General features: G+C 45.2%; 1 protein-coding gene across 9 annotated transcripts in view; it reads left to right on the top strand.

The window, feature by feature from the left end:
• The window catches only part of LOC117206825 (AF4/FMR2 family member 4), a 167,961-nt gene that overhangs the window by 40,810 nt on the left and 100,784 nt on the right, over positions 1-26,367 (top strand). For 6 of the 9 annotated variants that reach the window (XM_033446504.1, XM_033446506.1, XM_033446509.1 and 3 more), the window contains one exon: positions 24,803-24,989. In XM_033446504.1, the coding sequence (XP_033302395.1) occupies positions 24,803-24,989 (187 nt within the window). Of the gene's footprint in view, positions 1-10,825; positions 10,888-11,321; positions 11,929-12,685; positions 12,842-24,802; positions 24,990-26,367 lie in introns of those variants that run through there. The other 3 variants (XM_033446507.1, XM_033446511.1, XM_033446512.1) reach the window with 3 other exon arrangements.

Below are 26,367 nucleotides of genomic sequence, written 5' to 3' on the forward strand. Positions count from 1 at the left end.
CATGCGTATAATTACTAATTCGTCATTTATTTCTACGCTTTGCTAAACTTCTCATATGTGTTGCTGTCTGTACGTTACTGATCAAAGTGTTCTCTCTTACTTGCGAACGGTAGTGTACGTAGAAGCGTAGAACGTAGCGACATGTCGGAGAATATAATTAGTAGATTAACGGGTATAATTACGGTTGTGCCACGGCTCGCTTGAAACCAAGATCCGACTTTTTCCCTCCTCGATGTAAGACAGAAGAGACGCGCGTTCGCTGGAAACTTGGCAGCTCGTACGCGCTACGAGATAGTCGAAAACGTGTAACTGGCAGTATAGTATAATAGTTACATGTCGGAGTAGCGTCGGGATAGGGTTGTGGGCGTTTGATAAATCTTCATTGGACTTAGCCATCGTTATGGTATAACCAAGGTATGGTTTATTAACACGAGTATGGATACTACAGACTTGACAATCAACCGCGGCGATTAGGCACTCGCGACACTAGTGATAATGGTCTTAGGTTCGATAACGAATCCGCGGTCAACGGGATGATAGATGTACATGCTCACAAAATCTAAGTCGGACTCTGTGTTAAAACGTGGAATATCCACCGAACGTACAGACACTAAGTCACTCGCTAATACGACCTCACGAGAGAATGACTTTCCGTCTCGATGATACCACAGAGAAAAACTATGATGGGGCGTGTCTAAGGACACGAGATCATCGTAAGGGAAATTAACGTTGCTGTTAATGAGACAAAAACTGCTTATCCGTTTAAAGAACCTTAATTAACAAAATCGTACGATTTACAGCGGGTCCTCAGGCTAGCTGAACTTGTGCTGTGTAGGTGCATCGACATCTGGTAATCATTTTGCCCGCAGGAACCGTTGAAACCTTTACTGTCGAGTATCTCTACGGGTATTTCTTTTAACGAGGGTCATACTACCATTCCACGCCTTTGTTAGACGAAGCGCCCGTCCCGTTGACCGCGGCTACGTTCGGCGACTGATGGTCGCCTTGAGCCCAAGCTCATTGTCACAAATCTCAAATAAATACAAATTAGGTAGAATGACGGGAAATTGTTTAATTACAGCTGCAAACTTTAATTACAATTTTACGGATTTTCCCGAAGTTCCAGAGGGAAGGTCTCCGGTGTCCTTTCATCTCCGACATACATATAGGAGACAGAGAGCGAATATGAGAGAGAGAGAGGGAGAACGAGAGGAAAAAAGCGCGGCAAAGATCGGCGCAAAATCACGGTGTACGCATGCGTCTCTACATAATTTCGCATCGGCGGGGAAGAACGCCAAAAGGCAATTGTATGAACTCGTTCTGCTTGCACTTGGCGATATTACGCTACAAGACAGGCGGACAGGAGGCCAAAAGGACGAGATAGAGAGCGAGGAGGTGGGACGAATGGACGTGGAAAGTAAGAAGCAACCCAAAATGAAGGGGAGGTTAACGTCCGGCCGTTGCGTTGGTCCATTGAAAGCAGCGAGATCGTATCGTGGCGAAATTTTTCGGAAGGGGGCCGGTACACTGGCCCCCGATGCTGTTCGTTTTAGCTTTCGCGATGATTCACGGAGACTGACCGGCTTGTTGGTTGTTGGCCGGCCGCATCGGGACCAGGTAGAAAAGCTGTCGTCTAGTTGAACGATGTCTTTCATAGCCGGCTCAGTTGGTCGAAATTGGGTGGTCCCTTTTCAAGATCGTAACTCTCGATCCTCTACGTTTCGTCGTCGCGCATGGCGTACTCGAGATCCGTTAATTGGTTCGCGCGCCCTCGTGTCGAAAAGAATTTTCCAGCTCCAGCGACGGCCCGCTTAAACGCCTCGTTATTCAGAGATTGTTTTTGCCGAGATTTATCTGTTTCGATCTTTTCACTTAGCGCTCAGGTAACGCTCGTGGCCATTGAACGTCCAGAAAGGGTAGCGACTCGAGCGACCTTCGTTTTTATAATGTTAGCAAACACCCGGTATAATCGTTGGTAGCACGCGGTCGAATATTTGCCCGGGAATCGATACACTACGCTCGACCTTTCCGTTCGTTTCCACACGAGCGTAGCCGAGAGGTTGTGGCTAAAACGAGGGAAGAAAAGAGCCAGGCCTACGCTGTGGGACCTCGAGTTCGATCGCGATAGAATCGTCGTTTCTGTTTCACGAATTTTTCCTCCCATCTTTTCGTTCTGGTTGCGTTGTTCGCCACCGTTTATTCGATATTTCCCGCCGTTAGGGAATTTTGCCAACGATCCCCGTTCCACGTCCGTAACTATTCGATTCGTGGTCGTCAACGGCGAACGATATAGCCTCGTAGAGGCAGTCTAATGGGAATATGGAAACGCCTAGGATGGCGGAATAGCAATCGAAAGGGAAACAGAAGGGAAGACGTAGGCGGAAATGGAGCGTTTCACAGGCGCAACAGTTTGGCCGTACGAAACTTATCGCGGCTACTTGAGTTTTCTCGATCGGCTCGAAGTAGGAGAAGATACGGGTTGAGTAAAAACGAGTAGTAAAACGGTTTAGGACCTATCCTAGCGTTGGTTGACCGTATAGGGAACGCACGCCGCGAAAAATACACGATGCTCGCGCCGACCGATCGCCCACATGGAAACCTGTTTCCTCCTCGGTATTAACGATACTTTCAACGAGACACTCAATCCGAACGGTTAATAGCGGTTGCCTTAATTGCCTTCGACCGAGCAATTAGATAATTCTTTATCTCTGTTTAATAGGAGTCGCGATCTCCTCGTTCCAAACATCGTAAAATTTTCTCTTTTCCTCTTTCCTTCCTCGTGTTGCTAAATTTTAGCAGTTTACGGACGCCTAAATTTTCACCATCGTTTTCGTCCAACGCTTGTTATACGCGTTCCTGTCGAACCCTCAAGCCGAAGTTACACGAGCGTTCTCGATCGACGTTGCGTTGCGTGGCCTGCGTTGTAGAAATACACTCACACACGGGTGCATTTAGGCGTTGTGTAGGTGTGTTTCTACAATACGGACCACGCAACGTAGCGTCGGTCCAACGCTGGTATTACCCGGCCCTGACTCAACTTTGGACTTGTAAACCCCCTTAACACCCTGTTGTTCTCTTTAACTGCGAAGTACTAGGGTCGTTTGTCGACGATCAGAAAGGGACTGCCTCGGCCGGTCAGGCTATATTTCTTTGTTGAAAACGTTCGTTCTGTCTCGTAAATTAAGTTTTCGAGAAGCTAATCGCAGGGAATGGTCATGGTTATCCGGATTTTTCTACCGAGATTAGTCATGACTTGGACGGATTATCTTTGTGAGCAGAGCGATGTCAGGCATTGTAACCGCACGTACTCCACTTGGCAAACCGTCGACTCGGCAAACAGATCGCAATACGATCACCCAGCCGTTAAGCCAGCTCCACGACGCTTTCTTCCACTAATTTCATCCTCGGCTCGCGTCTCACTGTCTAGGCATACAGTTCGGTTGCACTTCTCGTCACGCGGTTCTATAGTGGTCGTTGCCGAATTCCTGACGTCGAACGTGCTTAAATCGTCTCGAACCGATGGCACACTGGCTGAAAATTGGCCCGGTGCCCGGCTGCTTGGACGATAATCCGCGTGAAAAATCACCAAGAGGTAACAGCGTCGATTTCTCGAGTGCCGATCGCTCGTTAAGTAGCCAGAGTACAGGGGCAACTGCGTGGAACGGTGTTCGCGTGGCACGTGTAAGCGCAACGAGTACACTTAAGTATAAAACGAAGCTCCTTGCAACAACTCGTGCCTCGGAAATGATATCCAGTCGATAACACGTTACGCGCCGTTATAAATATGCGAGCGAAGCGTCGTTACGCGCGTGCGTGTGCCGATAACGCGCGCGATAATACCGAGTGTTCGTAAATAACCAAACAGAGAAATCTCTAATGCTAACGATATACCTAACTATGTAAGTACGTAATGTTTGAAAGTTGCGGCTACTGCGGAGTGACTCGTACGTCGAGGGTGCGTATAATTGCTAATGTTTTCGTGGCGTTTGTTAGAAACGGACGAGTGTTTGGCTCGCGTGTTCTCGCGCGGTAATTCTTAGCTTCGTTTGTAGAACTAATAACTTTGCTCTGTATGGTGTAGTCGAGCCTCGGTAATTCCGATCTCGAGGGACCAGCTTCTTCGAATTACGGAGATTTTTTCTCGACTCTCTCTAGTTATTCGAGTAGCGAAGGTTTAACATACGAGAATGACCGAAACAGACGTTTTACGAAGACTAATGCTTTTATAATTGTAACAGCTCGGGGAAAATTACATTTCATTTTTACAGATCGATCATTTATTTGTAATAATGAATGAGAGTTTACGTATAACTCTGGTGTGAAGGACACGCGTGTAGTGTAAAGGTTAGAAACATATAGTGGGTGTAGGTTGAGATACGACCTTTCGTTATAAAGTATAGATACGCATACATACACATTACTTGTTGAAGCAACGGTAATCAAACTACGACTTATAGAGGTTAGGCTTCTTTGGATTCGAGTTATCGAGGTAACGTAATACACGTAGACACGTGGCAAATAATTCAAGATAAAGTAAGTTTATGCCCCGATTTATAGAGATTTTCACTGCGAAACGGAAGTGAATGAATAAAATCGCGCTCTTATAGATATTTTCGAGTTATACAGGTTCGAGTCGTCGAGGTTCGACCGTATCGTGTTTTCGCTGGACGACGAATTTGTCACGTAAACTTAAGGATAGCTTGATGAAATAAAATAGCTGAGTCGTAACACAAGTACCGTCTTTATTTTCTGGCACAGCACAGGTTTACACTGATCGGAGAGATGTTCACTGTTCCAGGGTTTTGTCTATTTCTCTCTAGGTGTTCTCGTCTCATCCGGTCTCTAATATGAATCGACGTTACAAATTCAACGTGACGTTTCTTCGTGAATTATCATCGATCCTCGACTAGTCGAGAACACGAAGACGGTCGCGCGTGGACGAACACACGGAATGTTCGCGCGTGTTGCGTAATCGCGATGTAAAAACGACGAGTCAGATGATCCCGTTGTCTGGGACGCTGTGACACTAGCTGCAACGCTAATTCGCTTGAAAGAAAGTTCAAGGAAACGAGTCTCGATAGTCTCTTTGTTCCGTGCTGGAGAATGTCAAGAATTTGTTAATGAATGCTCGACGTCTAAAATAGCTCGCGTCCCGCGGAAAGATGGTGATCGGTGTGCACGATGCACCTGTGCAAATACGGCTGAACATTGTCTAGATGTAATCGAGGAAACAGAGAGTCTCTCTTCGCGCATGGAATCGTCGATTCATCGCCACCGATAAACCATCTCATCTCTGTACAGGATGTTCCGCGTAACGCGATACAGTCGTCTAGATGCCAAACGTGCGTTCGATGCCGAACGTGTCGAAGATTTTTTCATGCGACGTTACGTTTTCGAATAAGACGAAAATATAGAAGAAATCTTTTTCGTACAACGTTTTGTTTTCGAGGAAATTAAAAAAGGTTTATCAAAAGTACGCGTATACCGATGCACAATCCTCGATTAAAGGACATTTAAACTTTGTTTTTTCGACCAATCGCGGGGAGACGCAATCGCGAAGAGAGACGTCAACGGGAGTCGTAAATTTCCATTACGATTATAATAATCGACACCACGAGTTGATCGATCCCCTGATTTCCGTTAAAATAATAGGGGTGATTCAGTTAGTATAACACTGTGATTCACAGGGTTATAAGGTTTTTATTTCCAACACTTACAAGGTACACTGTTGAGTAAGTATAAATCATAGATGACAATTTGTCGCACGAAGATAAGATAGATATGCACAATAGAGCAAGGCTCTTATAGTTGAATTTAGTATGTTAGTGGACGTAGCACTAGAGGATGTAGGACTTAGATAGATGATGTGAGTTAGACTTTTCGTGCGTTGCAGAATAAGTAAAGTTGACTTTTCTAGCGGTGTAGGAGAAGTAAAGTACAGTGACGATGCTGTGTCGAAGGAAAGTTAGCGATGGGTGTGTCTAGCGTGCGGGACCATCGGATTTGTTCATGATATTTTTGGTTACAAAAGTGAGGGCAGTATACATTGCTTCTGATTGGATAAACGAAGGTTGGTGGACCAGGAAGGATCTTAGCCGCCCTCGATAGAAAGTTGCTAATGGAAAGCATCGTACGTGAGAAAAACTGACTTTCCCGTGTCAAACCCTAATAGACGATAATCTTTAGAAAGTGATTTAGAAACAAAGATAGTTGTTCGATCTGAAGGACCTTAGCTAGCAAATTAATGAGATTAAGATGGGTCCTTAAGACGATTGAAGAGGTACGCAGTAAGGATGAGCGGACATCTGGTTCCCGTCTGGCCCTCGGTGTATGGCGTGGTCTAGGTACAGGGTCGTCCGACGTAACAAACTTTATCTTCTCGAAATCGAGGTATTAAATGGAGAAATTCTACTCTACGTTTTCCACTTTATCTTCGTACGTAGGAGCAATCTCTAGTGGTACTGCTGGTGGTAGATGGTATTGCGTTTAACGCGCACCTTGTATAATTTTGTGATTCGTGTTCGTCACCAGACAGACGATTCTTCCTTTTTTCGTCGCCGATACGAGTTTACCGTTAACAGAGTGAAAGTTGTTTACTGTTCAACGTCGACTCGGTAAGTCAGATGTGGATAATATAGTACGTTGTTATTCGTTCCGCTATTATCGGGGGAAAATCGAAGAGAGTTTCACGGGAGTGACACGATCGACGATTTCTTGGTCTTGGAAAAAAAGAATCAGAGCGGTGAACGGTAGTCAGTCGCCTTTCGGTTTCCACCGGTCGAGTACATCGTGAGTCAGCGTGGAGTAATCGGTGACCGTTCATTCGATAACGCACGTTTCGTTCCGTTGCACGGGATTTCATGCCCCTTCCTCGCTGAATATCGACTTCGCACGCGAACACCGAGATCTCTTCCGTTCGCGTTACCTTCGGCCATCCTTTTCTGCTTCTCGGCTGAAAAAGGTAGAAGAAGGACGGACAAGCGCGCCCGCTATGGAGTAGTAGGTCATCGAGAGATTCTATATCCTCGCCGAAAATGATGACGGCGGACAGGAAATGGGCTGACGTGAAAAAGGAAAAGAAGAGAGGAGAACCTGCTGGTGGTTCCCTTTGCCGTGTGCCACCTCCGCCCCCGATTCTCACGGGCTACCTTGGTTCGCGTTAGTTATTACCTGACATTACCCTACGGTTTTCCTTTGAACCGTGAACGCTGTTCCCTGAATTTCATCAAAGCGGTGTCTCCCTCCTTTGAGAGTTGCCAATGCGGTATCGTCGAAAGCCACTCCTCGTCTGCAGTCCTCCCGTCTCCGGGGTCGATAGCGCGCGTATTTCGCGTGCCGCGAAATCTTCCGTCCGTATCGCTCGCTGATGTACTTAAGCATAATCGCAGATTATACCGCCCCTCTTTCTTTTTCTCTTCTTTGCTTTCGGTTTAACGCCATTGACGCAAGAGTTCGTTGGAACGAGCAGAGCGACCAGAAGTGATTTTCAGCTAGATTCTAGCCGTTAGAGTGGAAGACGCGCGCGAGGTCTCATCGCGGGTCCGTAGAAATGAGAACTGGCGGAGTTTTATGAAGCAAGAGACCGAGAAGAGGAGACTCGCGGTGTTATCTGGGCCAATGGAACGCAACCTCGTGCGGTTCTCCTGTTCCCTCGTCGACATCGGATCGGTAAAATGCTGCTGTGTATTTGAGCTGCGCGAAAATCTCCTCGGTTATCTCGTGTAAAATAATTGGACAAGTTTAAGGCAATTACACCGCTGCTGCCTTCTATTTCTCGTCTTATTATCGGCGTTCTTTCGCGCGAATCGCGCTCCTCTGAGTCTCTCGTTCGACCCTTTCGTGGTATTGGGCCGGCTTACGAGGTAACGTCGAGCGAACTACACCCTCGAGGTCTAATTATAAAACGCGGGCGGAGAGGCGCCAGCCTCAAAGTATCAACGTTCGTGTCATCTATGCCGGATTAAAATATCCTCCAGTTGTTTTCGAAAGGTTTTCGAGAGTGTTTGTTTCTCGCGTGGTTGTTCGTAAAGGCTGGAAGAGGTGAACGGAACGTGGATAAATGGCGTATCGAACAGATTGGCGCGACGAATGGTTCTTCCAGCGCATCGAACACGCTTCGTCGAATTAACTGGCTGAATTCAAGGTCGGTCGGTGCGCCGCGATCGTCCAAGAAACATCGAGGCTCGCAAGCCGGAGAAAGAAAACGCGAATCGTCCCGTCAGCGAGCCGACGATAAAAATAATTCACTGACTAACATCTAGGCTTCGACGACTATTATTATCACGTATCTCTTAGCCGAACGTAGAACGCCGAAAAGAAATACTACGACGACAGGAGAAATGTCGAACGACACCGGTTCGATCGTAGCGAAAGCGAGGAGAAAAAGAGAAGCGATTTCTTAAAAAGCGCGACGACCGCCTGTCGGTATTTCTATTTTCGACACGGTCCAACCTCTTCTCTATCGAACGTCGCGTTCCCGGTATTCCATTTATTCCATCTATTCCAATGAAACGTCCTCGCTCAGTCAAAACGATTGAGACGCGTGTATACGCTATATACGCACGGTAAATCGCACGTATACATGCATAGAGACATTATCTTTCGTTTTCCACGCAGTTGCTACGTTTATTCCGGGAGCTTGATTTCCGCGAAATCGTCAACGACGAGCACGATCGTCTCGCGTGGTTGCGTATTCTGGAGAACCATGATTTCGCTGACATCCGCGACGACCGCCCGCCGCGTTGCATTCGCTCGAATTTCACGGACTTCCGAGACGCGGCGGCCTCGTGCAATCCGAAGAGACGCGTTCCACGATCGCGCCAAGTCTCTCCGTTTTCGGATACTCTGTCCGCTGACTGACCGAATTTTTTTTTTTTATCTACTGCTCTCTCTTTCTTTCCCTCTCTGTCTCTTGATTACCAGTTGTTTCATCGTCTTCGAAATTGTAACGTCGTCTTATTCGCCCGGTGATGGAGCAGACGTGTATAAAAAAAGAAAGGTCGAAAGTATAAACCGAGTAGATCCGTCGAGTAGTCGGAAGACGAAAGAAAGAAGAGAAAGGGGTAGTATATAGAGAGTCGATGAGTCGGGGAAAAACAAACACGTCTCCTCGTATTCTTTTTCTTTTTCGTCTTTTTCTGGTTGAAGCGTGGTGGTGTAGTATCCCCGTCCGTTTGAAAAACAACGTGGTCGGTCGTGTCGTAGGTCAGTGTAGCCAACCAGTCGATCGAGTGGAGCGTTCGATTGTCAGCGACGCTTGTCGAAGCTGAGTCGCGGAACCATTGGGATTACGCCCCGATACGGCAATTTAGCGGCGTGATTGACAGACGCCAGTTTCTGATGGCTATAGTCTGACCTGGTAGTCGGAACTTGAGGAACGCCGACAACGAGTTAATTCGGCCGATGCGTTTCCACGATAACCCAGATTCCTCGACTGTCCCAACTGGCTCGCAGACTTCTCTCGTTAATTACTCCGTACGGAGGCGACCGCGGTTATTGCACTATTTACACGCAATCGAGGGTGTCGCGGGGGCGGAGGCGGTCATCGAGGCTGATTAAATTAAATTTAAAATCCCACCGATTCGCGATATTATTTTAAACGACGGAAGCCAGATGGGCGTGTGCTGTGGGGAACGTGTGTGGCATACGGGCGTGTAAAAGGGATTTCGAAACGAGCCGATAAAAATTCTCATAAAGGTTCCGTTCGCTGCTTTCCATACGCGTGGCTTTTGTGCCGTAAAACCTATCGGAAATTAATATGCCAATTTCCTCCGAAAACCGGCTTGGCACGAGTTCACCCCCGTAGCCGGGGTCGCCCGTTGTAACGCCCTTTGTTCGAAAATTAGTCAAATGTGTGGGAACGCCTGTTTCGAATGTCAAAGAGATTTAAACGCGATACGTACATACCTTGACCAGTCTCGTGAATCGTTGCTCGGTCGCAGGTAAACTTTAAATTATGATCGCATCCGCACGAGTTAATACCACTGAAAAGATTTGCACGCCCGGACGTAGGATTTTATTTTTTTTTTTTTTTTGAGAATGTCAAACGTGACGCGTGTACGATGTACTAGTCGCGCTTGTAACGTATCAACTCCGCGTAACGATCTCTCGTTTTAGAGGTAGAACTTTTTGACGTACGACGACTCGACGCGTAATCGTCGCGGCAGTGAATCAGAAACGATAGAAGACGGTACAGACGACGGGTATCGCGATCTCGTTTCCATTCGGTGGGCTTTAAAAAAAAAAAAAAAAGAAAAAGAAACGAAGAAATAAATCGTTGCACGCGTTCGTCGCCAAGTTCCCGCCAGCGCTTTGTGCGTATTGTCAACGACGTTCGCAAACAGTAAGAAGCTTCAGTAGCGTTGCGAGTGTCACGGTAATCCATTGCTATTATATCGTGCGGCGGAGCGCCTGGCGGTTTCCGCGCGAGGCGGCGCGGCGTGTCGGTCGACCGAAGAGGAGGAATAGAAGCGTAGGAATAGGCGGCGGTGGCGGAGGAGTAGAGGAGGTGGAGTAAGTTGCGCGCGCGGCCATTTTGATAATCTCCCACTCCAGTGTTTCGCTCTGCGCTCCTTGCTTCTCTGTTTCCCTCTCTGTCTCGCACACGCGCGTCAACCCTTCCTCGTCTCTGTTCGGCTCGTTCTCTTTCCGTCTCTCGCGTGAACACGCACACCGAGTATTAAACACGTAACGGGTATAGACGTGCATATACGTGCATATACGTGCAACGTACATACATAGATGATCACACGGACACACACGCGTACATAGATCGCGCAGGAGAGGAAGAGCGAGGAAGAACGGGTCGAAAAAAAAGAGAAAGAATCGTTGGAGCGAGAAGATGACGACGGCTTGCCGTGGGTGCAGAGGAGGCAGACGGGAGGGGAGGTTCGTACACAGTAGATCTGTGCGTACTTTTTTTTTTCTCTCGTGCTCGTAGTGCGCGAGCTTTTGCGGCAAAAGAGCGTGTGCTGGAGAATCGCCCCCATGGTCGCTAGTGTCGCGATTTCCCTTCTTCCTCTCTCGCCCTTCCTCGTTCTCTCTCGTTCCCGCTCTCTCGGTACAACCGCGCGCGCACACACGCACACGTACGTCACGGTGTACGTGTGTATCTCTGGCTATCTCTCTCCTTCTGCTTTCCCTCTCCTCGTCTCGACCGGAAGGTGCCAGTTTCTCGTCGACGATCGTCTCGTGCACACTCGCGCTACGTCGTCGCCGTTTCGTGTATTGTCGTGTACCTCTCGGACGTAGTCGTCGCCGTCGTCGTTGTCGTCTCGTCGTAGTCGTCTTCGTAATCGTCTTCGTCATCGCCGTCATCGTCGTCACGTTGCCGTCTAACCTCTAATCGCGTCATGTAAACAAATTACGAGTGTCGCGACCCTTGTTCGAATTTCGAAGAAATCGAACCGCGTGTGTCCGGCCGACGAGTGCAAGTAAATAAAGAATGTTAACGCGCGAAGGGGACTCGTCTTCGTAATCAGTGCACTGCGTTCTCGCGTTGTTCGCCGTCTCTTCGATTCGTTCTCGCGATTGACATCGTTCGCGATTCGGTTTCTCTTCACGTCGGTCGAATGGAAAAAGGTGTTGACCTAGGAGAGTGTTGGTGCGTTTATCTTGGTGGGTTGTTGCACAGTGTGTTGTACGAGCGGGAGCGCGCGCTTCTGGATTAGCCGCTCCTCTCTCGTGCTTCTGGAAATGCCGATCGACGCTCTGCTCGAGGAATCGTTTGAGCGTTCGGCGAAAGAATGAGAGTGTTTTTTCGCGCAAGCATCTCGTCGTCACTGGCGGGCTATCGAGCCGTTTCCTCGCGCACGATTCTCGGTATTTCTAGTGATTCCGGTGATCGCAGTTCTAGCGACGAGTCAATTTTGTTAGGATTATTTTTGGATACCGCGATTAGCCGGCAGTTGGTCCTTTCTTGAACTCACGGTGAGTAAATAAAACATCCCCCAGTAAATGAGACGCGATCGTGTTTCGTTCCGTTTGCCCTCGTGCGAACGATAAATTAAATTGTACCTACTGTGGCCGCGGTGCTGCGATAGATTGCGCGTGGGACGGACGTTTTTCACGGTGAAACGGAAAAGAAAAAGAAGACGAATGATTAACCCGTCACGATATCCGCGCTATGGAACGCGACGTTCGATCGCGTGTTATCCCAAGTTTTTTCTCCTCACCGTACATCCTAGTTTTCCGATAGCACTTTTGGAGAAAGTATGACACGACTTTCGTGACCAGCTGCTGTATTTCGTGACAGAAGCGCGCGCGGCACACGTGGGGAAAATTTAGACGGGTTAGACGCGTGTATCGATTCAATAGCGGGCAAACTGTTATCAACAGGACTCGAAACGTCTCTCCGGATTAACAGGAAATTTGGTTGAGAACGTTGGAGGTGGTGGTCTGTTTACTTTCGACCGGCGACACCGGACGAAACTAGATTCCGCGCGATATAAATACCAGAGGCACGAGCACGTCGTTAACGTACCATGCACGGTCATCGAGGCAGTCGATCCTTCGTGCCAGTATTCGTGTAGATTCCAGAAAATTATCGACGGACGGTCGCGCGTGAAAACGTTTGTTGGCAGCCATGTTTCAAGAGCGCTCGGACGCGGAGATATCGCGATTTCATCATACCACGTGCCGCCATATTTTTGTTCTTTCGCATTCAAACGGCACGTTACCTTCTTAGTTCTTCGTTACTGACATCGCGTGCTGGTCGGGTCGTCTCGTTGTTTACGTTGATACGCAACGGTCTTCGGGTATTTATTCGACGTATTTACCCTGGGTCCACGCAGGATAACAACGGTAACGCGTCATTTCAGTTTTAGAACGTGCCCGTGCCAAGGTATGATTCATGTTCTCTCTTACTTATAAGACCTACTTACCAAGCTACCGGAATAACGCCAAGTATCGCACCGTACGAAATCTCCGTTTCGTTGAATCCTACCTTCGATTCCAGAGTTGTGCGCGATTGATCGTTCGTAGCCTCGAGGACGCGTCGTCGGGTTCGCGTACTTCGAACGATCGAACTGGCTGATCGCGTTACCAAGCTCGATTCATTTACGTTTAATTTAATCAGAGAAGAAGACGGAGAGAAGGAAGAATAAGAAGAGAAAATTGCCACGTTCTCTGTACAGAACGCGTGTATAAAGTGCGGAAATAATACAAATCCTCGGCTCTGTGACGATGAATCGGCGTTATCGTTTTTTATTTCACTAGCGGTTATATGCGTCATGGATTTCCCTATCGTGACTTCCTTATCTTTAACGGACTACACGGTAGATTCCTCTATTCCTGCATTTTTGCCGTTGATCGGTGACGTCGCCAACTAAGCCAGGTTATAGGGAATGACTAGAAGTAGCGGGGAGTAGAGTGGCAAAATTTTACGGTTCATCGTTGAGAAACTTTGTCACGATTCGACGTCCTTCTTCAACGGGATGGTCTCTCGTTCTATTCCACCGTTCCACTCTCGTGCTTCTCTTCCCTCGCTCTTTCGACTCGGCGCGCGCTAACTTGGTATTACGTAAGTGACAGAGAACGCTGCTACCAAAGAGCCTTGGTTTCCTTTTAAAAATGGCCGTCCACTGGTCCGAGAAACATCATCTCGTGTCGAAAACATCGGTCGTTCTGCGTCGCAGTGGTGGAGTACACGCGTGCTCTGTTTGCGGATCAAGCGTCTCGACCGCGATCTCGATTTCCGCGAAATTATCGCCGGTCCACTGGACCGGGGATCGTCCATGCGATTGCTGATAAACGTTTGGTACGTTAAAGATTTCGGTCGGTGTTGGATTTCAATCGTTTACAAATTGATAATCACGCGACGGAGTAAAGAGCGCACTAGTGAACCGAAAGAGAACACAATGCGTAGAAAATGGTGTACGAGACGCTTAAAATTTTGCGAGGCGTATATACACGAAAGTAATTTTAAAGATCGAATAAACTTTTTGGTACGAATTGACGGAAATGTACTTGAAAACTTACAATATTTGGGGGAAGATGTCATTGGAAATTGGTTTATCGTACTATCTATAGCAGAGCTTATCTTGCGCGACAACTACATGTCGAGAAATCACGATCGAATATATTTTTTGACATATTGTATATTCGTTTAAAAATATTCGAATAGACAAAGTCGTAAAATTTCCTATTCTTATTCGATGGCAATTTTTCGCAGAGATAAAACTGTATTTTTCTAAAATATTTTTCTTTCTTGTCGTATATTCTTTTAATTCGTGCAAGAAAAATCTATTTGATTCTCTCATCGATCGAATAGTATTTCTTATCAGCGATTAGCACTACTTTCCGTAGATAAATGGCTCTATCTACCATTCCGAGATTGAAGTTTATCATTTTGTTTAGTTTTTTTGTTTCATTCAAAAACCTCCATTCGTAGTATAAAATATCGGCACGTAATTTAAAAGGTGAAAGATTTCGGGAAGTCAGAAACGTGTATTGAACAACGAACAAATGCTAGATTTCAGCTAACGATGAAAAGAAAATGTATCTGTTGCTCTTTCGTCACGCCACTTTCATCAGTTTGGTTAAAAAAGTATTTCTCCTCGTAATGCTTCGCGCTTTCATTCTTACCGCGTATCTTCGTATTTCGACGATCAGCGACGATGATTTGTACGGTGATTAATCAGCCGTTAATAATCGTCTATCGTTGCATAAATACCGAATATATTGCGAAGGTTTCCCCATTATATTCTTTATCAACGCCCATTGCGTACACAATGCGACGATAGAGGTATTATCGGTAGATATGTATATTGGATTCGTACATTCAGGACAACTCGGCGTAGTTGTCAGACGAATGAATAGATAATATTTCGTGTCCCGAAATCACACACACAGAAAGAGAAACTTTGATACGACGCTACGGTAGAACGTCGTTATCGAATAGCAATGTTCTAGAATTTCATAGAAACTGGGTTTTCAAGACCGCAGCGTTTGTTGCCCGATTCCTCCTCGGCTGTTCGAAATGATCGCGAAGCGAAAAAACACATAAAGGAAATCGGAATGTAGCGACATATTTCGCGACGAGATTAGAGGCGCGATAATTTCTGATAGCAGACTTAATCAACGATAACGACGATAAAATATTGGAATATCGACGTTTTGAGATGGTAATTTCTTATTCCGGGAAATACGAATGGTGAGCGTGTAATATCAAATATTTTCGTTGTTCCGTTACCTCTCCGACATCTAATTTTTTGTATTAATCGATTATTACTTAAGCTACACCGCAAAGTATAGTATACAAATCATCAGGTTCACACGTGTTAACCAACGCGGCTATATCCGATCGGCACTCTAGAACCATAATCTACATTTCGAATGCTTATATATGTATCGTTCGTTTTGAAGGTCGACCCAAGATTGGTAATCTTTTATCGTACCTACTTAACCGTTTAGAATTGCGTTAATTATTAAGCTATTTACATCGACGTTTAACGTAAGTACTGTACACGTGTAACGAGCTTGTTTCTTTTTGTCATCGAAGTTGGTAAAAATTCCATGAAACTGCGAAACAACGAAGAAGAAAAGAGCACGCGAAACATTCTTTTGAGAGATCGATACAGGCGTTCCACGAAATAACTATATTTAAAATATTTCCAATTGCAATGGACATTCTTTGCTGTCAATTATTATTTTATTATCGCCCGAGAATGACAATTTCTATCCCAACGATACAGAGTGGATATTTTCTCGTATCTTCGTTTAACGGACGATGCTATTGAGCGACCATTATGTAATGGTTATCGACAATGGTTAAGACGTAGCTTCTCTGTCCGGCGACTTCAGCTTTCCGAGCGCCTGGACTTGACATTACCGTCAGCTCTGTTCAATGCCAGGAACGAAAGAAAATTCGAGGCGAAGATGAGCTCCGACCGTTCTTGAACTTTGACCGAGTTACGTGCTATTAATCGGCCGACTGTCCGCTCGTCGGGACTAATTTCCAAACTTTTTTTTACTCGTCGACCACCGTTTTGCCAGAATTTTCGCAATACCAGACTTGTCTCGCGAGTGAATAACGAAGGGTAAAACAATGGATGACTTTTTCAGAAAGCAGCGTAAGTACTGCGTCTGTATTTAAATTTATTCATGGCTGAGTCGATATACTGTATTCTGTAATCATTGTCGGTATGCTGGAATAACGACACGTTTAGAAGGTCTTCAATTTTATACAATGTCTAAAAATTGGGTCTAAAAGCGAATTCGAACAACGCGCCTCTTGTGATTTATTTCGTTTCAACGATGAAAGCTAAGCAAGCGTTTCTTGTTATTGTTAACGCACGTGATAGCTACTTTATTGGAACAATGGACAGTGTTTTGAAACTACACGCGGCTTAAATTTCAATTATTCATGCAATATCCATCGACTTTTCAAGTCGTTCGAATAGTTATGAGCGGTAGTGCATTTACTAGGATATATACGTACTAGGAGCGTCGTAATTGTCCCATAAAAGTGTTCAGTCACAAAGTCATGGGAATTTAATAGCAAAGGGTACGAATATACGCGATCATTTTATTAGAGGTGCTAAAAATCCGTAAAACATTAGCCAAATCGCGCAAGAAAATAATTTACGCGTCGTTAAATGCTCGAGTATTTTAAACTTCCTATCCGAGACCGATTTCCTGGAAAATTTATTTTTCTCTATCTGTTCCATCGGTTTTCCAGCAAACCGACGATGTTGGAACGCGCGAACGCGTGGATATCTAAATTTGAATGCGCAGACTGTCTTATCGCGCCTCGTTATTAACGTACAACTGCCATTCCATAAATCGAAAGGTTGTTGTTTAGCCGATATCCTCGAGATTCCAGGTAATATAATTCGCGAGCGTTTCGACGTTAATGTTCGATCGGGCGCCATGTGACATTCGCAAGATGCATGTTTTCTAGAAGATTGACGTAACCGCGATCGATCGATCTTATCTATCGCGCAATTAATAATTCAAGCCAGGCGATTCGCGGAACTGGTGTTTCCTCCGAGTGTTTGCTTATGCGAACGTTTGGCGGAACAATAGTCGAAAGTATTATATTCGTTTGCGTGTGAGCTTGCAGCGGGTAAACGAGAAACGAGAAATAACGCGTTCGAGATGTTTGAAAATTGATCGGAATAACGGCCGAGAGTACATGGCGTTGAGAAGGCGTGTTGCGGTTCAAGAGGCGCCGTTCAATTCGTTCAAGGAGATTAGCGCACGAGCGTAGAACGAAACGCGGCTTTCGAAGGTTGTCGTACCGTGAAACGATGTCAGTGTGTCAGTGTCAATGGAACCGAGTCATTGGGTTTGCCGATTGCAATTCAACGGGAAGAAATGATTTTGCGACGGCGTGACAGTCGAGGAAAGACGAGAAACGTCTCTCCACGACGTCCCCTCATTTTATTGTCAGACGTGTTTTCAATTCGGCGACAAATATACACAGGTTCGCGAAAATATTCGAACAACATTTACCAATATATCGTGCGCTAAACATTTTGAAATTTCATTAGCACCGTTACGAGACTGGACCATTGCGACTGTAAAGTCTGGAAATGTACATAAAAATTGCGAGATATTCAGTAGAAGTACATATTTCGCAGAGATTATAAATGTATTTAAACAGTCGTTCGTTCGTTATGTTAACAAGCCCTGCTATTTTGGAATCGGCTTCGACGCCTGTTATATGCTCAAGACGCTACGTTGTACATTAATTTTCTATTAATTTACCTATTGCGATAAATAACTTCGTAAACAACCAACACCTATGATATATACGTAGCTGAAAGATTCCTACGACGAACACACGTCGTTCGTTACATGCATATTCAAATACTTTTGCCAGCCGGTACAACAAGTTTTCATCATTTGTCTCGAACGATTCAATCTTTCCAGACGAAATCGTAAACACGACGGAGTTGATCGCGGATTGATTTCTGCCGCTGATTCGAGGTATATTTCCTTGTACGGAAGTGGAATTTTCCTGGTCGATGTTTGCGAATCGATTTCTGTCGCGTATTCGGCTATGGTTAAGCTGGCAAAATTAGTAATTAACGTCGCGTGGCTTCGTGCGAAGAAAAAATGAAGGTAGCGAGGGAGATTACGAGATACACGGAAAAAAAAAAGACAGAGGACAAGAGAGAGGGAGAAAGAGAGTGAGAGAGAGAGAGAGAGAGAGAAAAAGCAGTCGAATCGTTGGGAATTTGCGGCCGCGCAATCCGGCATTTAGCCTTCGTCGGCTCAAAATAAACGCGACAACTCAGGGATTCCCCTTGCCACTCCTCTGCGGTTCGCGCTTTCGATTCGTCTCGCTCTTATACGCGTTCATCGGTCTTTATCTCTTGTCGATCCTCTCGGTACTCTCGTGCATCTATTTCCCTCGCGAGCGTACGCTCTTCGTCGCTGGTTGTTCGTCGTTCCCATCCTATCCCCGGTGCGGATACTTTCGCTGTCTCGGTCGTTTATCGCCGGTGTAGCTAACTAAGCTCGAATCTAATTCGCCACACGTACGGCCACGTGCGTGCAACAGCGGTAGCCGACTCGGTGTGTGCGTGCACGCGCAGCCGGACGAACGCGAACGCGAGCGCGAGCGCGTGTGCGTTACTCTTTCGCGTGCTAGTTTGCACTTCGCGTTGCGGGCGCGCGCGTACACCGACGGACTTCTAAAGAGCACGACGTGCGTTCACCACCCAACAGAGTAGCGGTGGGCAGCGTTACGTTTCGCGCCAAAAAAGAAGGTGGAACCAAGCGATGAAATCTCGCCGCCCGTATCCACCAGAAAGTTCTACATCGTCACGTGCAGATGCTTTCTGTTCTTAGGAAGTTGCCACGGATGAGATTTCACCTCGCGCGAATGTTGTTTTAACGGTAACCTTTTCGTTGGGATGTCGTCGCAAATACATGTTAACCCTTTCGCTATCACGGTCTAAGGAAGACGTCGCCGTTGTCAGGCCGAGTTTCAAATTGTCAACGCGTTACGTAATACGATACCATATATTTTCGCACATATAGTAATAGAAAAGTTAAAGTAGACGATCCGAGTAGGTTTTAGAATGCGTCACGTATGTGTGACGCTCGGGCTGTAGAAAGCAACCGAAGTGCGTCACGTAGGTGTAACCGACGTTACCGAGAGGGCTAATTAAACACTGCGTCAAAGACCAACTTTTTTACTCTCCGTTCAATATCGGATAATAATGAAACGTTTAATCGCGTTTGTTCGACTCTTCATTAATTTCAAAAACGAGGACAAGCGTATCGACGCGATGTTCCATTCGCGATAGCGATAATTTCTCTCCACGGTCTTTGCGAGTCAACCCTTTCTGTCTTGAATGGTTTCTCGGTTATCGACAAGTGAGAAAATCCTTGTTGAATTGAAACTGTAACATATAGTAGCAGAAATGTGACTCGATATTACGGGCGAAAGGTTAACGAGTTTCTTATGAGAGATAGCTTTTCAAGAATTTTAAATCATCGAAACTTAGGAAGCTTCGAACGTGTTTCCTAGAGTATCATTTAGGCTACGAAACCTTTAGCAAACCGATAGAACGATCGCTGCAGCAACGCGGTCAGGTAATCGAAAACCAGTTCATTCAGCCAATTTTGGTGAATCAATAGGAAAGATATCGTACGCTTAATACAATTTATAAGACGTTGATATCCGAAATAACGCGGAACGTAGACGCGCAGGTACGAATTTAAACATCGACGTGCTCGGTTTCCGAGATATTTGCGCGAGAATAGAGCACTATGTACGATGGTGCATGTTAGCACGTCACCGGTTGCTCGAGTACCGCTGCGCTGACGTAGATCGATCGCTACCTGACGCGACGGTCTCCGTGTTCGTGCCTTGCGGAACGCGGGAAATCGGATGACGCCTCGTTATCGTGCAGACTCGCAAATATACGCCACGAAATGTTTATTCCGGGACTGGCCGTTGGAATTTCCAGTTGATTAACGAGAGAGGAAGTGAGAGATGGGAGAGAGAGAGAGAGAGAGAGAAAGAGAGAAAGAGAAGCATCCCAGCCGCGCTCTCTCGCGAAACGAACTGGGAAACGTTTTCCATTTACAGTTCATATTCGTCATCGTTACCGACGTGAATGTACGATTTTTTAATTAAAAATACACACTTGCGCGGCCATTCGATATCCGATTGCGTTCTCTGTGGGTCGATTTCTGACCCTGTGCTTTTCGATAAATATTCTCGACCGATTTCCCATTTTCGTGATTGCGTTTTGCAAATCCATCGATAAAGAGTTAATGGTTTGAAGAATTTTTAAAAGATTCGTTAGAAATTTATTTACATCTTTATGAGACAACTAAGCAGCCATTCAGAAACCGACGTCGCTCAACTTGGCAAATTGAAACGTACGGACAAATGACGATGTTCTACGATCGTTGTTTTCTAAGTTTATCTTAGTATTTACCGTTATTTACCGTCATCTTCTCGCGATAAATGAACTTACGGTCGAACTTATCATTTTATTCCCTGAGAATCGAACATCAAGCGAATGCTTGCGAAATCAACGAGAAAAGTAATGAAACTAGGAAATTAATAAAAAGTGAAGTTGATCGATTTGGCTTCTGCGAGGCTGCACTATCGATTTTTGCTTAACAGGAACCAACAATCGAGATCCAATGAATATTTCTAACAATATTTCCTGTTAGATATCAGACATCTGTTACGTGTTTGAAGTAAGGCTATTTTTACTTGGAGAATATAATTATCGTCGATGAAATGTATCAACAACGAATCGATTAATTGCTTCGATCGGTCCACGAGTAATTACGATGCGCGAAGGAGATAGCGGAACGATCGAGAAAAAAAAAGATTGGATTTATTGACTTTACTCTCTGTCGATTAGCCGACTTCCTTCTTCCCGTTTGTTCATCGCGAATCGCAGAAAATGCGAGAGCTCTCTTAAATCGTCTCTTCTTCGTTGCCATTTCTAACGGACCGCGATTAACGCGAGTTAATTATCTCCGGAGGTGATATTCCGCCCCGGGACGGATCGATCCGCCGCTAAGTGATTCGTTTGGAAAACTCGTTGGCAGATATTTGATCGTGCCGTTGGAAAAAGGATGTTGCTGCTCCATTTTTAAAAAATTCACGATCGTATCGTATCGACCTCGCATCTTTCGATTTCTTCTTTTCTGAATTTTTTATCCGTCTAAAGCGGTTCGCTTGGAAAAAGGAAAAATTCATATAGAATTACGGTAATATAATTGTATTACAGGTGGCAGTTCATTTACACAGCATTGAATTTTTATAGTCGTGCGAAGATACTATACCATCTAATGATACGAGATTTAATATAATTGGATCTGATTAATTATTCATGTAAACGTTATAACAAATACACTGCGATATGTAAATACATTTTGCAGCCATTACATATGAATAAAGATGCGGACAGAGTGTATGCACTTAACCCAGTACGATTCGATATTGATCAGAGTCGTTTTCTTTCAGTCGTTAACTCATTAAGTCGTTATTTTCTTTCCTGCACGCAACGTTATTTAATTCGTAAAACGGTCGGACACCATCGAGTCGGCGATCAATCTGGCGGGACCGAAATGATTTGTCGTGACACTCGATGACGTCGATGGACGTCCCCGGTCGACGAGAACGATCGTGCCGAATTGCCGATGGAAAATTTGGAAAATTGTCCGACCGGCGGAAATTCAGCCGAGCGAACATGAATCCTGGAGGGCGGCGTATCCCATTTCCATTTACCCAGGCGTTAATCATGAAAGCGCGCAGGCTTCGTTTGCACGATGAACATTGTCGGCTTTGTGACCTGTCGAACACTCGATAAAATGGCTGGCTTCCCGTGCTTCTCGTTGCAATCGTCTTCAAAAATCTCTTAACGATAGAGTCGTGTAAATGGTTGCCGGATGCGTGGGCGTGAAAAAGAAGAGATCGTCGAGGGTTTGAACACTTGCAGCCTGGCGGAACTGCCCCAATTTTACTTGAACGCAAACTATAGCGCGCAAGATGAGCGAATGCTCGTCGAAACTGTACTAACGATTCTCGACACTTGAAAATCGCTACACCTTTGAACGTTTCATACAGATACGAAACCTTTCGGCCAAAGCTATATTGGCAAAGGAGAAGATAGAAACGCGAGATAAGGTAGAATCGTTAGAAAGATTACAACTACGATTAGGAAATTTATTATTATTATTATTTCCTTACACCGTTAGGTTACAGTTTCCAAGAAACGAATAAGTAAAATTATACGCGTACTGATACAGTAGGTTCGTAGAACAGGATACTAAATTACGACGGAAAAGAGAAACTCAGTTTTCATTAATTAACCTGGATCTCTGTCCTGACTTATTTTTTCGACTTTGATTTATACTGATATCTTGAATGGTCGGAAATTGAGTATCATGGAGATTATAATATCCTTTCGCAGCAGCTGTTATCGTTTATCGTTGCTCGATCGTTTAATCGAAATTTTTTATTTCAGCAACGATTGGAAGATTTTGCACGTGTAAATCGAAGTGAAATTTACCTTGAATGATTTCGTGATTTTGCAACAAATCAGATGCCGATACGTTGTTCCATAATAATCGTCCTGTTCAAATACACAGTTTCCGATAGTAGCAACAAGACTCTTGATTGCTAACAATATATGTCTTCTTGCTGAACACGAAGCACAGAATATTTTCGCATTCCTTCTCATATCGAAGATTAATGATGCCTCGTATACGTACAGCATACATTAATATACAATAAGCCTGATTACTCTGTGCAAAGTTCAACATTGAATTTGAAGATGTTGACTTTCAACCGATTCCGATGACTCTACTTCGTCGCTATGTCTCACATTTCTATCGTCTTCTGTATATGTTAAACGCTACAGCAATACGCGTGCGATACGCGCACGGATATTCGTATCGGATTTTGGTGGTCGGTTATAGCGGCGTGTATGGTCGTTTTATCAGAGAATTTTAGCAATCGCGAGAGCAACGCGTCCTCAGCCTGGCAAAGATATCGGAAGAGGGGAAAAGGAAGGGAATGAATTTTAGTAACCAGGGAATCAGTCGTATCTGGACTCGTAATGGGGGAGAGATACAGGCGCGTGGAGGAACGAGGCGAGATGCTACGCCGCCGGTAATATCTGTCCCGTCGCCGACTCGTCGGCCAATGGCCCCAGACTCCATTGACTGAATCCTGAACCGTGAATTCGACGTCGCGACTCGTCCCAGGTCCTGTGAATTTTGCACCGATCTCGCGCTATCGACCCGAAGCGATCTTCCTGCAACGTTTTGTCCCGTCCCCTCGATATTTCCGGTGGCCGCGAAAAATCGACAACAATCACCGCACCGACGAGCCGCACCGTGTTCGTTAATGAACGCGGCGACGAGGATTAGCGGCGCGGATCGATATCCGCTGGACGGAAATTAGTAATTCTTTGCGAGCGTGCCGGTTTCCATCGTATGGAAATACGTTGGTTGGTTGGCCGGTGGATCGAATCGGGATTGAAAAGCGATTCGTTGACCCAGTTTTCATTGTTCGATCGACGATTCTCAACGATGGGTTTCTTTAATGTAACGCGTAATTCGATTTCGCGGTGGAAGATAAGAAGCAACAGGAAAGAGCTTTCCATCGGTTGGCAGTTGGTGGCGATCCTGACAGAATCGATAATTCGCGAGCCATGTTGAAGCCTGGTTCGTTCGTACGCAATTGCCGACGTCGTCGTCGCCGGAAACGCGACTAAACAGGTGTTTGCGCCAGCTGCAGCTGCTCCCTCTATGGCTCGTCACGAATCTCTCCTGTCTCTGTTTGCCTAGTTTCTTTCATCGTTGTCGGTATTCTTTTAAAACGTGGGAGTTACTCTCGACAGCGTGTCACACGTGCGATGAAACACCGGCTCTCTGCCGATTTCCGGTCGAAGGTCGGACGATTCTCGCCGCGATGATCACTCGCGCGACGAATCGATCGATCGATCGCTCCGCCGATAATATTCTGCGGTCGACAGTGGCAAGAAGCGCGATAGAATTTTCTTTAAAAAGACGCACTTAAAATAGAACGTTTGCTCAGCCAATGTCACGGATATCGAACATCGACACGCAACGCGACCCACGCCAATTCTAGCGCGTCTTGTATCTGCATTAGTTCGCTGAAGAAGTCCATTTGTGTCTCCTGTATCGATCTTCTCATTTTCTAGTTAAATACACTCGATCTGTCTTTTCGTTGGTATAAAAACAACCTGTGAATACGCACGCGCCCGGTCGTAAATCATCTTCAAACGCGAGCTTTAAAATCAGTTTGTTATACAGTTTTCGGAACAGCATAATTTTTCATTTTTCTTATAACATATGCAATTATCAAATAAATATGTATCAATATCATTTACATTATGTATAATTACAACACATATTCGTGTCTGTTTTGGATGAGTTAAATATCCCGTAAACCCGTGGTACTGTACATTGACGCGGATTGTTAACCATAGGTATAATTTATTAGTCGTTACATTTAATGGAGAATTCTAACTAATCTGAGCTTTACTCTGTGTAATATTTTACGTTATATTTGACAAGTAACGTTTATAGTAAAAAAATTGGAAGATAAAAATACTCGGAAGCGTTCGATTTATATCGAATATCGTTAGATATTCCAATGAATACATTAAAGTACCTCAACATTGTGCAAATAACCCTACAATCAGCGCACGTATCAATTGGAAATAACATATCAGCGATGTCGATGGATGATTCGTAAGCGACAGTAAAGTCGAATCGAAAACGATAATCCGTCGATTATCCTGAAAAGTCAACGGAGAACTAATCGAAAGGAATATTTGACTTGCAGCGTGGACCGGGACCGGCTTCGGGAGCGGGAACGACAAGCCCGCGCGGCGATGTCGGTCCAGGCCGAACAAGCGGCTGCAGGAGGTGGTCCTGACACCAGACACCATCACCATGGCCACCACAACCACGCTCACCATCATTCTAATCCGCACGCTGTCACCGCCCCGCTCTTCCGTGCTCCTGTCAGGGTAAGTCTCCAGTCTTATTTTTCTTCTTTGCCTTCATTGTGTCATTGACTATGATACCTACTTATTTGCGCCAAGAGAAAGTCCCCGCGAAAGCGTTTCTGGTCGCAGGATCTAAGGATAGACTAGTTGATTTCGCTACTTTTATTTCGCAGTACGAAAACAAAGATAAAGATTTCTATCGTTTAGACTTTAGACGTAGATTTTTATGGTAATGTGTTTTATACAAGAAATGGGAACAAAGATCGACGATCGTAATGTAAATATACTGATCAAAACAGATGGAAGATCGTTCCTTGTGTTACTCTGGCTCTGTAAATATTATCGGCTACTAGGATTTCCATTTCCATATTTGTTTTTAACTATGGTTTTATGAAATCTAAATAACTTACTTTTACATTTGAATTTTGATCGCTTACGTAAAAAATTATAGCTTTCGTTATAGCGTCATACACATAACATGTTTATTTATCAAGCCTATAAAATGACGCTTTTGTTTGTTTGGTGGATGCGATAAAATTCTTCGTAACGATCGTTTTCAGCGGTGTATTACCGCAAAATGTTATCACATCCAATACATTTCCATAGCCTTTGTCCATCGTGTATGATTTATAGAAATAAATATAATTGGAAAGATAGAAACGAACAGGTATACATATTTCAGACAATTTATACAGCGTGTCGCGCGTCGCGTGACAGATTACACGTTAGTTTATCGAATGATTCGATCTGACTCCCTTTCGTTTGTCGAACAATTTAATATAATCTGATAAATTTTACATCTACGAAATGTACGTACGACATAGTAGCTTGTAAAATCCATTTCAAGTTTCTAATTACAACGCCTGGTATCGATAGCATCTCTTTGAAACCGATACGATATTTACCCAGTCACGATTCAGTCAGCTCGTGCCGAGGATTATATCGTCACTCACTTACCTCCAGTCTTCCAGATTTAGCATTATGGTTCGTTAGAGTATTAGCGCTTCGATACCACATTTAGGCGCCATATGGCGTCGCCCTCCTTTTTCTTGCTGGCCCACGCAAGTCAAGAGGAAACATTTGGCCGCTTCTTGAACGGATCCTCAGGGTGTTCCGATTTCATCCCCGAAAGATGAATACCGAAGCGGTAGCAGCTGCCTAAAGGGTCTACAGAGAAATCCCATACGATCGTTACGATGCCAAAAAGCTCGTCCAGCTTCTCCCATGGCTCGTAAACATCGGCAGCCGCTTCTTCCATTTCGCTCGAGCCCCACCTGAATTTCTATTCACGTCTTTTCTCCGCTTTTATTTCCAACCCTTTGGTACATCAAAGATCGGACAAATCGAGTCGATGCAGGAAAAACGATAGAAAGGTTCTACGAACGTGCCGTTCGATAGC

This window comes from Bombus bifarius, unplaced genomic scaffold (assembly GCF_011952205.1).
Source record: "Bombus bifarius isolate JDL3187 unplaced genomic scaffold, Bbif_JDL3187 scf7180000008008, whole genome shotgun sequence".
Lineage (NCBI taxonomy): Eukaryota > Metazoa > Arthropoda > Insecta > Hymenoptera > Apidae > Bombus > Bombus bifarius.